Below are 13651 nucleotides of genomic sequence, written 5' to 3' on the forward strand. Positions count from 1 at the left end.
CTTAACATTGGATGCAATAACTGTATCCCATGGTTTTATAACTTCACAGAATTTCACAAAAGTTTTTTCCTCTTTATTTGCCCTAAGTGTTAACATCAAATGCACTAACTATAACAGTGGTGTTATAACTTCACAAAACGTACCTTAACCCAAGCACTTTTCAACACCTTGTATGCACCCAAACTGATGGATGCCTTTCTGCACACAGCAGTGGTATGGAGAAGGGCACTTTGTATCTTGACCTGTAACAAAATAAACAGGCAAACTGAAAAGACTATTATAATGGAAGTATTGCATACAGAACTTGTGCCAGGACAGTTGTAAGGGGTCCTTCTCACACTGTCTGAAAAAAAATAGGAATTTTCTGGAACTTTTGCAGCATTTTGAGGGGGCAAACTTGAATATAAAGTCAAACCTGTATTAGCAGCCACCCTTGCATAGCGGTCGCCTGGCTGTTGTTGCAACCACCTTTTGTCGGTCCCTTGGATTTTTCCCATTGACCTAAGCATCAAGAAATAGCCTATAGCGGCCACCTGTCCAACACGGCCAGAAACATAGAAACACTGCCTATTGCGACCATACAGCGGCTGTATGTGCCCCTGCACTGAGTTTGAAATTGAAGTTCCAAAGGGTTTTTGGTGGTACCTTGAATGCTAGAGTGCAAGTGTCGGAGTGGCTGCTATAGACAGGTTTGACTGTACTTTCGTGTTTCTATTACCATTTTGATTAAGTATATGCAATATATATTTCTTTGGATATGTACATGAAGCAAAACAGGAAGAAGACTGACTATTTCACCTTTATCCAAGGAGCCTTTATCCGTTGTTTCTCTAAATAGGGTATTCATGGAAATCAAGACTTAGTCAACGGACAGTGGTTTGTAACTGCAGTATTTTGTCCATTGAGAGAGAGAGATTGACATGATATCCCTAGATGCTCTGGATAAAGGCAACCCCACAGACAAAGATGATCTTCTTCTCATTTCATCACTACAGTCAAACCTGTATTAGGGGCCACCTCTGCAGAGGGGCCACCTGTCCATAGTGGCCACTTTTTGTCGGTCCCTTGGGTATTTTATCTACAAGTTGCCACCTCTATACAGAGGCCACCTGTCTATAGTGGCCAAATTTGTCCGCAGACAAAGATGATCTTCTTCTCATTTCATCACTATACTCAAACTCAAAGATAAACTACGGTAACCGTAAACTCCTAGTCTAGCAATCTACTTCAGAACTTAAGTGGGAAGTACTTACATGTATCTTCAACATTCATGTACAGTTCTGTTATTCTCCATACAATAATCACACATGAATATTAGAACTCACCAGTTTAGTCCACAAGGCACCAGTACACTTTTCAGTACCACTGAAGGTAGTGTGGAGGATGAGGCATGACCAGCGCAGTCCAGTCAGGGACACTACACACAGGGCAGGGCTGGACACATGGAACAAGGAGACACTTGGGTAAGTTTCCCATGGTTCACCTGCAACTATGCAAGTTGAGTTTATCTGACGTCATCAATATTAACTGCCACTAGGGGTGAGTCCAAGACTACACCCAAACATTCCAATGTGACTGGGAATGTGACTGTATAGTCCACTAGAAAAGTGAACAGTCCTCGACTTTCAAGCGGCCAGTTCTCTTACAAGCGTACAGACACTACACTCCTCCAGAATCGGTACAGTGGCTACATGGCCCACTACATCTGTTTCTCGTTGGGACGTGCTTCCCTCCCTATGCCAGCACACGTATGGGTGGTATCTGTCAGTGTTAGCTGCGATTATCTGGCATTTCCCGATATTATAAAATAATGGTCCATTTTGCCACAAAGAAATCTGTTTGGTGGAGTATCTAACTCTGAATGGCGTTTTGAAATCCCACCTTCATGCAAACAAGACTAACTGTCAGCTTAGTGAATAACAGCCCACAAGTCAGAAAATAAATTTAGAAGCAAGTACGTTAAACTTTGCAAAAATCATCTTACCACCATAAGAACGCGTGGCCATCCCAAGATACAGGAGCCTTCTAACAAATTATGTTAACGGGTACATGAAAACAATATATAACATAAAACCTGGGTCTTGGATTTTGCCAGTCTTTTCCAATGTCTTCCAAGGTGGCCAATAGCTGTTTTGTTGTGGTGTCTGGATGGATGTTCCCCATACTCCTAATGGCATCTTCTACAGCTCTCCGGGAAGCCTTGTCCCTGTTTAAAGAAGTATGAGATTGTGACTCATTAAAACTTGAAACCTCACTAGTAAAATCTATGTAAAATCATCATATCATTAAATGTAAAATGACCCAGCCCATGGGTCATCATCATCATCATCATTTATCTATCTTACCATGGTAAAATCACACTCAGGTTACAGCATGCTTTTCAGGTGTCCCTGGACATATACATAACAAACAACATCTGGGACTTCCAAACTCGTCTCTTACAAACCCTTACCCTATGTCTGTTTCTACTGCTGTCTAACCCACTAACCAGTACAAATTTTGTGCCAAAAACTGAAAACGGAAAGCAAGGAAAGGGTAAATCAAAGGTTGAAGTACTGACCGGTATCTTTGGATGGAGAGAGTGAAGAGTCGGATCAGGCCTTTCACTGCCTGCTCGGGGAAGTCTGAAACAAAGACATAATTGTAAGTAGGGCTGGGTACCGGTACGGCTTACCGGTCGAGGAAAAAAATGAGCTAAGTAGATTAGAACTCTCTATTGTCATTTCTACCAAGGTGTTTCTACCAAGTTTTACAGTCGATCATACAAAGGCAGTTAGCCTTGTAGGATTTCAAAACGTCAGTGGGAGTAGAATACTCCACAAAACAGATTTCTTTGTAACGAAATGGACCATTTTTTTAGTATCGTCCATTCACAAGTTATCACATACTGAATCAGGTCCAGGTTCAGGTCCGGACCTGGACCTGATCCTCTGGACCTGAACCGGACCTGAATTTTCTGTAATGGTACCCACCACTAGTAAGGTTATCCTACATTACATGGTTCTCATCAGGATTAGTTCACAGTGTATGGCACATCTAAGTGCAGCATCTAAGTATGTGGCAAACCCTGCAGAGAGGAGGACTAGTGCTACCTTCTGGATAACCTTAATCCGACGCAACTTAAATCCAACACTTTTCAGAACCCATCTGTCAGTCAAACACTTACAAAACCAGTAAGGTATACGACTTAAAACCTTGTAAGTTTGAGCTCACAAAGATCACACGCTGCAGCGGCAAGTTAATCAATCTTACGGTATGTTTTCATGCCGTTAATCAAGTCGTAGGAGGGGGGCTGCAATCGTAATTTCAAGCAATTCTACTTTTCGTCCTCACATTACACATTCATCATCACAGTAGATATAGCGAAAAATTAATAAACTGTCCATCCAAGACAACCAACATGCCTTGAAGTGTCCCTGTTTCATGTACAGTGGCAGGCTTTGCCACATTTTAATTCAGCAGCCATTTTAATTCAGCAGAACATGCGCCATTTTGACAGCAAGTTCCGTCACCCCTATTCTCAAAGTGCTCACATCCAAAGTCAGCAAGACGGATCTCACCGGCAAAACCAACAGCCCCCACACGGGGACATACTGTATGGAGTTGGTAGTGTGTTGTGCGGATATATTTTGGGGGAGCCATTCACAAAACATCATATTTACGGCCATTTGCTTACCAAACAACGGATGAAAAGTTTTATAGAACGTAATAACCCGGAGAGGAGATAGGCGCCGCCAGGGGAAAAAAATGCCTATTGATACAGCACAACATGTTGTGCTGCCCTTACGGCTAATTAATCAGCCTACGGCTGATTAAAAGGCTATGGGACGAACGAACGAACGAACGAATAACCGTGTACTGTAGTGGAACAGCAGAACGGATTTGCCGTTTGTTGATGTGTTTTTAGGCCATGTTCTGATCGCGGCTATCAGCAGTTTACCGACATGCTGATTTGCCTTATTATTAAACCTTGCGTAAGTGCCGGTTAATTGATTCGTTGTAAATATGAAATCCATTGATAAACAGCCTTGTTATATTATTGTGTCGGATTAAAGTTCCACTAGGAATAGAATCTCAAGGGACTTGCTATCAGTTACACTCTCTGTGAAGTATTATTTTCTCTAGACACTACGGAAAGTGGGAGACCAATGCACGTGTACGAAGGGTCGGAGAAACATAGTAAACAATGCACTAAACAGTTTCCAAATTGCTTAAAAGCCCGCTTGTTTTTTCATGGTTCAGCGCTGAATATGCTGGAATATGTCGGATTAAGGTTCTTTGCCGTTACATGTACAATTTTAATACAGACAGAAATCTATGAACATTGGATACACATTTGTTCTTGTGCTATGTACATGGGCTTGGGCCAAAAATATTATGCTACCAACAAGGAAATTTCACCACTGGCCCCCTATTCAGAAGGCACTTCATATTTGTGGGCATCCCGGTCCAGGCTAGGCCTGGAAACAGTCTGGTATCCAGGCTAAGAAGTAAGAGACTGGTGGCTAGGTTAGTGACGTACTCTATTCTCAAAGCAGAGGTTAGGCTCAGGGAAGCGATCCAGTAAAAATTCCGACGACTGCTATCTCCGCGACCCAATATTTGCAGCCTCTGCTTGGAGAAAGTATATAACGTTACGTGATCAACGTACCCGGCTTGCCGACACATGGCACCAAGTCCCGCAGGAGGCATAACTGCTCCGATGTCGACGATGTCGTAGCCCGACTGCTGAAGTGGCGAAGGATTTCGGTCGTCTGAAATAATGATGTAACATCACAAGTCAAAAAATCATCCATTAGCAAAAGCAAGACGATGAAACAACGACTGAAGCAGCGGTAAGCGTGTACGTAACGTTACCTGAGAGTCCGCCATGATGGCCAAGACGAAACTTCCGACTTTTACCGAATTTTAACGAGTACACTTCCGGGATTTTTTCAATGATTAATATTCAACTTCTTAAGGTGTGGTGAGTTTATGGGCCATTAAAAGTCATTCTAGTATACACTCGTGTATTCTCCAACAAATAATTTGTAATCTCTCCCCCGAACTGCCGACGATGTGACCTCTGACCTGGAGGTCATGTAATGTGGCGGCAGTTTGAAACTGAAAGTGGGTCCGTCATCAGGCCTGGTGGCTACCTCAGAGTAGAATATGGCACCCCTGAAGGTCGGCATGTGTGCAGCACTAACCGTGGAAGTACTGAATTCCCTACAGAATGCTGGTGTCAGAACAGGTAAAATACTGAGCTACTTTCTGCTGAATAACCCTGACCCCGCGCTTACGTGGACAGAAGGGGGAGGGCGCTGTCCACAGTGCGCAGGCAGATCATTAATCATACGGAAAGTAGACGTTACTACATCGGAAAATGTATTCAGGAAAGTCTCGGGAACTGCCCGTGTTTCCCGCACTCCTGTCAGGTCTGCAGGCTTCCGATCGGCAAGGAATCGGATGTGTCCGTTTCCCGAACACATTATGTGTAGTTTCCGTACGGTTCCTGCAACCCGAACAAAGACCGAACTAATCCCGCTGATTTTATCGGTTTCAGATCGGATTCGGTACAACGACACATTACCGAAGCTGTCGTCGCCAAGGCAACAAGTAACAAACATGGCAGATGGGATTTCCTCGCTTGGATGTCGCCATGGCAACGCCGCTGAGTGACGTGTAGCAAGACTCTTTGTTACCATGACTACTGAGTGATTGACATCCGAAGGAACCACGTGACCGTCGTGGCCTGCAGTCACGTGCTATTATATAAAATGCTATAGAATGAAAGTAGACTGTTTTATCGGCTGTAGCGTTAAGAATATGAATAAATAAATAAGGAAACTTGAGACGATCACTTTGTAGTTCTATTTCATTTTGTAGTTTGTACCAGAACGTTTTTTCTTCTATACATATATTTAGCTTATATTACGACCAAAAAAAAAAACCAAGGGGGTTAAAAATATAAAACTGTAAAACCTCCTAGCACCGTAGAATCTGGAAGTCAGGGAAGCGTGGTTAGTTGTATATAGTCACTGAAACCCCGCTGAAACAGGTACACAATTCACGTCGATACAACTCAGACATACAACTCAGAATCGAACCTGCACAGGGCGCCCTCAGTGGGGCAGCCTTGATTCGCAAATGCAGCGCTAGCGGCGCACGCAACGCGTTGAGCTAAATCATTTCGCTGTCACATCTACGTCTTCAAACCACATTCATACATCACGTGTGAATTTAACATATGCATATTCTGTCACCCGAAAAACATTACATGCACGGATAGCTCACTCGGTAACGTTCATGAATAGGTGACGTGAACATGGTGATTTGCGGCTTACGCAGGAAATGTGAGTTCGAGCCCCTGGTGCGACATCAATTTTTTTTTAATTCTTGTATGTTATATTAGTGGTTTTTATTTGTGTATGTGATATTTTTACTATCGTATTGTAATTTTTTTCTTTTTTTTTAGTCATATCGGCTGCCTTAATGAAGGCCTTTGCTCAGTGTTGATGTCTTTTTTCCGGAGTCTTTGCTGTTTACTCCGCACAGCACGTGGGCCATCATCAGAAAATTTCTTCCAGGCTGGGACACTGGAAGAGAAAAAAAAAAACATATTGTAGCTACAATCAGAAATTGAAAAAGATAGAAATTGTATGTGTTAATTGAAAGTACAAAAAGGCCGTACAGTTTGTGACCATGTTCTGTTGCCGAGCCGCCAACTCAGTTGCTAATCAATCATTAAAAAAATGGACCAAAAAAATAATGTTACTATCTTAAGAACGAGTGTTACTTTTTTAAGGACAATGAAAAATAATTTACAATCAACATTAATTAACAACAACTAACTAACAACTAACTTAATTTAACAATTAACTGTATTAAGAACACTTGCAAAATTAAGAATTATAATATTAACAGCAAGTGCAATAGCTATTGATATTTTTATTGAAAATAGAAATATGCCCGATAGCTTGAGGATAAACATAATTCTAAGTAAAAATAGCTACATAACACGTTTACGGTTCTTTTCGCCGTACCAATACCTTTTGAAACTCACTGTCGCTTCTGCAAACGTGTGAAACCTCTGCGTTAGCATGGCGTAATGATTCGTGGGTTGACTAGATTGCAAACGTTAAACTAAGTTGGATAAAATTTTTAGATAGGTGTTTGCTATTCAGAGGTTGACACCGGTACTCTGTTAAAATAAGGGTGTCTTTTTCCATAGTTTCCCTCGATAACTATATGTAGTTCGAAGGAAAGTGGAGGTCGACAAAGAAGTGTAATAAACTTCTAAACTGTTCTTAAGTCGGTGACAAGAAATGAAAGCTGACGAAAAAAAATTCAGGATGCTGGACAACTGGGTTGTACCGACAAAGTTCGGCTTTTTAGTGTTTGTATGTTAAACTTGTTAGTTTTATTTCATAATGTAAGTTATAGTTCGGGGCGATTGTGGTTGTCCTCTTGTCTGTCTGTTTGTCTCGGCTATGGCTACGTGGCGTTACTGTAGCGGCCGCAGGCAGTGGCGTGGGCTTGACGGGCTCTTAAGTCGGATGGGGGCGGCATGCCGGGCCTGTGACGGTGGGCTTGGTGAGCCAGCGGTGGGCCGGTCGGAGTCAGCAGCGGCGAGGCAGGCAGACGACGGCGGTGGAAGGTAGCCCTCGCCGGATGGACTGGAGTCGGTGGCAAGACACGACGCTTTGCTGGTGGAGGAAGCTTTGCAGGAGGAGACGGGCCGACAAATGACGCAGCTGAACACGGTGGCAGGCTAGAGATCCATCGTCAGGTACCAAAACCACCGCTGTCCACCAAATGTTGCGAGTGATCGAGGTAGGTAGCTCGGGTAACTTGGAGAAATACCTCAGAGAGGTCCGAACACGTGAGTGGCTTACATTCCAGAACTGCTTACCACAAGGGTCGGTCGTCTTTATTGTCATCTTAACCTAAACCAGATCGACCGGGACTTCCATAAGTGGTGGGGCCTGGTCCTTACAATGGTATTTCTTCTCATTATTGACCCATTCCGACACACAGCATTTTGAACTACGGTGATTCTGAAAAATTGCAGCCTATGGTGGTTGTCTGGTTGATCGTTTGATCCGTCTTGAACTTGTGGTCCGGCCAGTGCTTGATCGTGTCTTTTCTATCTAGTGATAATATCCAGTCTAATACCTTGTTAATAAACTATAGTCTGTGTGCACTGTCTTTGGCTGAGTTCATGTTAACTTTCGTAAAGTGTTAGTTCCGGGGTTAGTGTTAGTGTCTTGTAGTGTTAGAGTTAGTGTTCAAGTAACAAAACGAACTTTTGAGAACAAAGCTTTAAAGGAAAAAACAGTCAAACAAATCAACCCGAAATCAAACTCAATGGGAACAAAACGGATAAATCAATAGATGATTTAAGATAAATCAGGTCCTCCGTGAGAGCACATCTCCATCCTCGCTATCCACAAACCTGGAGAACGGGAATGCACGACATTAGTCATGAAATGAAATCAGCATAATGCACTGTTCAACTAGCCACCGAAAGTGACGGCGGTTCAAAAAAGCGGGCACCCTAAAATTGTTAAATTACCCTGGTTAACAAAATGTAACGTACAAATAAAGATTTCAGGTAATTAACAAAACAGTAACAATTCTGTAGGTCGTTTATTGATATTGACATATTCCTACATTATCTTGGTAATCGAGCCTGATGGCCCTCATGACCTCAAGTGACCCCCAGTAGTTACATGAAAACCGACACAATCCCGACTGCGGCGTTTATTGAGCGGGACCCGTTCGGTAAATTATCACGTGACTTCATTGATTTCGCCTGATTTCAGGGTTCCGTTCGGTTGAAAATTCGGGAAACCCGACGCAGGGAAACACGACTCGAAACCCAGTGTTTTCCGAAGCAACCCCGGGTGTAACCCGATCTGCCTGCGCACTGTGGTCATAATTGTTCCGAATGTTCGCTTTGGTCCGCTCCCTAAGGTCCCTGTCCCGTGGTAGAGACCTTCGGGAGCGGAACAAAGCGGACAAACCTGGACTCCAGACTATCACTTACCGTTATAGTGCCAACTAAAATCCTTGAAACTTTTAGTCCAATCTGTAGACTTGTTCAGTCAGAAGGAACAGGTAAAATTTGTTGAATTCAACATTTTAGTTGATGTGCAGAAGGATTTGAGGTGTTGACTCAGTTGAGTGCTTCAGGAGTAATCTGGGGTCAAAGGTGAGGTTTCTGCCATTGAGCGGGCTTTCTTCAGACTAATCAGAGTTTGAGCTGAGTGACACCCTGTTTCTTTTTAATGTTTATACAGAAGACCCTTGTGGCCTTCTGTTGAAGAAGATTTTGCAAGATTGAATTGGGGGTCAACTACTCTGAATTTATGAAGACTTGTTTTATACACGAAACTAGCCTGGGTACCATCCCGGTAGTAGTTCGCTCCTATGTTCGCTTCTGCTACCTGCACATTCAAACCATTAGTAGGTGCTAACGTCAGTTAATAAGCTTGTTACCTCCATGAAATGTCATAGAGGTTATATTTTACCCCGCGTTTGTGTGTGTGTTTGTGTGTGTGTGTGTGTGTGTAAACAAAATAACTCAAGAACGGCTGGGTGAATTGGTTTCATACTTGGTGTGTTGGTAGTGTGTGATGAAAGCTGGAAATGATTAGATTTTGGGCCCCCTAGCGGCTTCCCTTGGTACTGCAGCGCAACTTCCGGTTTTGCTATCTCGGTGTTCTGAACAAGCTATGGCCACAATTTTTGAGTATTAGATAGCTCTTGTGCTCAGGAAGAAATGACATAAGTTTGGGCCCCCTAGCGTCTAGTTTTGGGATAGCAGGAGCATTTTTGTCAAAAACTTCTGAAGACGATAACTCAAGAAGGGAACAACGAATTAGCATGATTTTTGGTATGTAGGTACCTTAGACAATGTTGTACAAGATAAGATACTAATTATGCAAAATTGGAGTACATTTGCATTATATTTTTGGTCTATTTTTTATATGCGGACTATGGACAGGTCTATTAAACTAGGGTATCTTCCCTGGTACTCTGGCTTCAAGGACAATGCTACTGATATACCCATGTGTAATGTATTTACAGTACTTACTATTTTTTTCCTTCAGTGTCAGAGTTTGTCTGCACAGATCTAGAGCTGATGATGACACGGTGCTGTGTTTCATACAAGGTAATTTGTTTGATGTTACCAAGGAGCTTTTATCAGTAGGAGAGAGTACGGATTAGTTTCCATTGTTCGTATGTTCGTAGCGGGCGACAAAATTTTATTAACACCCACGTGTCAAAAACCCGCATCTGCATACATTTCACCCACGCAAGCTTTTGTTTTCCCTTTGTTTTGTGGTCATTTTCATGGTGGGGCGGCCTGGGGATACAAACATTGTGTGTAGCGATCTGATTTTTGCGATTTTGTCGACGATGTTGAACAGAAGAGTAACTTCGGAATACATACAGCGGCGGCAATATTCTCTCTGACTGAGGGTGAAATTTCAAAGCCATACGGCGACCGGACAGCGCCGCCGCTCGGGTACGGGTTAAGCCTAAAGGCAAAATTGTCTGAGGCAAAGTCTACGAAAAAAACTGGTAATATTCCTACAATTAATGATGACTGTGAAAAACCTGACTCAATGATCACAGGAACCAAGTTTTTTTAAGTATGCAACAGATATATTTCATAAATCGATACAAATACAAAGTTCAAAATTATGCCTGGAGAACTCAAGACATTATATACGAAAACCCGATCGTAACGAAAACCATGAAAACTATGCTCTCCCGCCTTACCTTCACCTTATTCCAGGCCCGATGTATCCTCTAAAAACACGGGTGGTTCGACAAAAATGAGCAAGGTTCGACCAACAGTGAACACGCCATTTTACCGAGCACATCATCAACAGTTACGAAAAAATATCAGCTAAATGAAGAAAAATGTCATATTTTTTTAGTAGCCATCTGAAAATACATGTGAAAATTCATAATTCTATCGCAAGAAAACAGACCTCGATCCGCGAAAATAGGCCTAAACTGGCCCATGTTTGTTGTACGGCGAAGAGAAACATATCAAACTGTCCGCCATTGTGCCCTCTACCGCAAGATGACGTAGTCACATGCCTGCCGAGTTTTCCAAATAAGGGAATCGTCAGAAACCTGACCCACTTCGCCTCTTGCCGATCGGGCTTCGGGCTGGCTCGAGGGCTATGACGTAATGGCGTGGCTCATTAGCATAGAAACCGCGCCAACCGGCGCTACGAACATCAGATCAGACGGGCGCCGCGCAGGGCAGTAAACAAAGCCGGCGCTGCGGGATTTAACGGGCCAAACAAAGGCGCACAGCGGGCGGGTAACTCCATACTCTCTCCTCCTGATAAAAGCTCCTTGATGTTACACAAAAAAGTTATTTCGATTTTACATTCTTTTTGATTCAGCTGTATGTATATATCATTGACACTGTCATTGACACCTAATGCAGCTGAAGATTGACTATTTGGAAGAAGTTTAAAGACATCTTGCTTTGAAAATACATGTATGTCTCCAGGACCTGGTGGCCATCCGTAAGGTTCTCTTGGTGCAGTACTCAGCATTCCCAGTAGGAGGCACCAGCTGGTATGAAGAGATTCTGTCCACTACAGCAATCCTCAGTACAGGAAACTCCAGGTACAGTCACAGGAAACAACACATAATGATAGCCCTCTAATATGAGTTATGTGGAGAACTACTTCTGGATCCGGAGGGTTCTAGTAACCAAATAAGGAACTTGTTACATTAGACAATTTGTATGCTTGGCCTACTACTACTACTACATCACTACTACTCACTTCGGGGCCAGAGTTCAGCAAAGGTGTCACCACTTGTTCTCCCGCCCCTTCCACTTGTGAGGTGAATATTAATAAACAAATAAACAAATAGTAGTCAATTGATATTGACTAAGGTCATTATACACTGTAATATGCGTGACCCTTGACATATTGTTAGACGGTCGTGACATTTAGTCACAAAGAAGACACATTAAATTGCCATTTTAACAATGTTTTACCATGATTCTTCTTTCTAGATGAAATTCTAGGGGAACAAGAGAGGAGTATTTGCTCTCATTTGTAACGCACCTGTGTGAATGGGGTGGTCGCGGTCGCAAGTTTGAGTTTAATCCAATTGTGTTAAAATGAGTGTGAATGCATTTTTTTCACCCGATAGAAAATTCTTAAGTCCATTTAACCATTTTACAAATTTTATTTGTTATTTCTCAGATTTCCTGACCCTATTTTTCCTGATTTGAAAAAAAACTACTTTGATGGCCACACTTCGTATTGGCAAAATTTCATTGCATCTCTGAAATAAACTATGGGTCTCAAATGCCAGTGGCTGTACTAGTATGTGCCTATTTTGGGATGGTATGTTTATCAGTTTTCTTCAAACTTTTTTATGTCTACAGAGATATTTTGTCACTAAATCTTTGAATGATAGCCAAAAGCTCCATCATGATGATGTATGACTTTCAACAGACTTGATGATATGCTGGATGGTGGAATCTACACAGGTGCATTGACTGAAGTCATTGGAGCTTCAGGAAGTGGCAAGACACAGGTACAACCGAATGTCATGCTCTCTTTACTCAAATGATAGTTTTATATCTCTCAAAGTAGTCATTGTTTAATCTGCTTTGCAAACACTATGTGTATATACACTGTACAGGATGCAGAATTTGAATTAAATATTAATAATACAATTCATTTGCGGTGACCCAAATACAATCAGGCTGAAAGCCTTCTGTATAGTTGTTGTTAAACCAAGGAAGATAAAACGAAGTGGATTAAACTTACTTAGCTAAACAGACACCCATATGTCACCCACAAATGGACTCTTCAAGGGAAACGAAACAGACGCTGACCTCTAGGGACTGTAGAAGGGGAGATAAAGGCAGCACAAAAAACATTACAATATCAGGTGAACGGCCCAAAGTAGGAATGTCTGGATTAGAAGTTTGTTGGCACACAGTGGGTTTGTGTGACATAATGGCAGAGTGTCCTGGGTTAAAAAATGCTGGTGTGTCACCTATCTTGTGCCCTTCTTTCACTCAGGTGAAAATGAGTACCTATATCTTCGGTTAGGGCCGACCCTTTGAATTTTGATTTGTTTTTGAGGATAGCCACTCCTCAAGCACATTAAAGAACCCACCACACCTATCGAAAAGAGTATGGGTCATTTCCAGTGTGAGTGGATCAATTGGAACTGTTTGACATGCAAATTGGACTACTAGTATTCAGTACAAGACTAGTGTCTTATTATGCTTTAAGGCATTTTACTGGGTATGCCAAACAAACCATCAAACAAAATATCTTATGCTTCAATGGTAGCAAAGAGGATTAAGTAAAACCAGCAAAATTTGCTCACTAATTGTTTCAGAGGGTCAAGATTTCAAAATTGTCACAAGGATGCATACCTCAGGCCCCCTCGGCTTGTCCCACCTTTTGCACTGCACGTGGTGAAAATTGAATTGAATCTTGCCTTCTCGTCTGAAATTTTCGGCTGCCCGGCGGCCTCTGAAATGATGTGTCTTCCTGTACATGTCCCGATACACCATACTCTTTGCTTGAATGTAAGTTTATCTGTGATTGTAATCAACATTATGTTGCAATTTTAAATTTTATATCCATACACAAAATCT

General features: G+C 42.3%; 2 protein-coding genes across 2 annotated transcripts in view; one reads left to right on the top strand and one right to left on the bottom strand.

Annotated features, from left to right (window-relative positions):
• Positions 1-5015, bottom strand: part of LOC118426103 (eIF-2-alpha kinase activator GCN1-like) — a 65808-nt gene extending 60793 nt beyond the window's left edge. The window contains exons 1-6 of the mRNA XM_035835362.1: positions 4858-5015; positions 4652-4754; positions 2561-2624; positions 2075-2206; positions 1326-1434; positions 144-242 (exon numbers count right to left, since the gene is read on the bottom strand). Of these exons, the coding sequence (XP_035691255.1) occupies positions 144-242; positions 1326-1434; positions 2075-2206; positions 2561-2624; positions 4652-4754; positions 4858-4872 (522 nt within the window). The 5' untranslated portion in view covers positions 4873-5015. The remainder of the gene's footprint in view (positions 1-143; positions 243-1325; positions 1435-2074; positions 2207-2560; positions 2625-4651; positions 4755-4857) is intronic.
• A 33-nt stretch (positions 5016-5048) lies between these two features.
• The window catches only part of LOC118425445 (DNA repair protein RAD51 homolog 4-like), a 12996-nt gene continuing 4393 nt past the window's right edge, over positions 5049-13651 (top strand). Inside the window, exons 1-4 of the mRNA XM_035834263.1 lie at positions 5049-5233; positions 10098-10159; positions 11525-11643; positions 12489-12570. Coding sequence (XP_035690156.1) covers positions 5152-5233; positions 10098-10159; positions 11525-11643; positions 12489-12570 — 345 coding nt within the window. The 5' untranslated portion in view covers positions 5049-5151. The remainder of the gene's footprint in view (positions 5234-10097; positions 10160-11524; positions 11644-12488; positions 12571-13651) is intronic.

The sequence above is a fragment of the Branchiostoma floridae genome, chromosome 11 (genome assembly GCF_000003815.2).
Source record: "Branchiostoma floridae strain S238N-H82 chromosome 11, Bfl_VNyyK, whole genome shotgun sequence".
NCBI classification, from domain to species: domain Eukaryota; kingdom Metazoa; phylum Chordata; class Leptocardii; order Amphioxiformes; family Branchiostomatidae; genus Branchiostoma; species Branchiostoma floridae.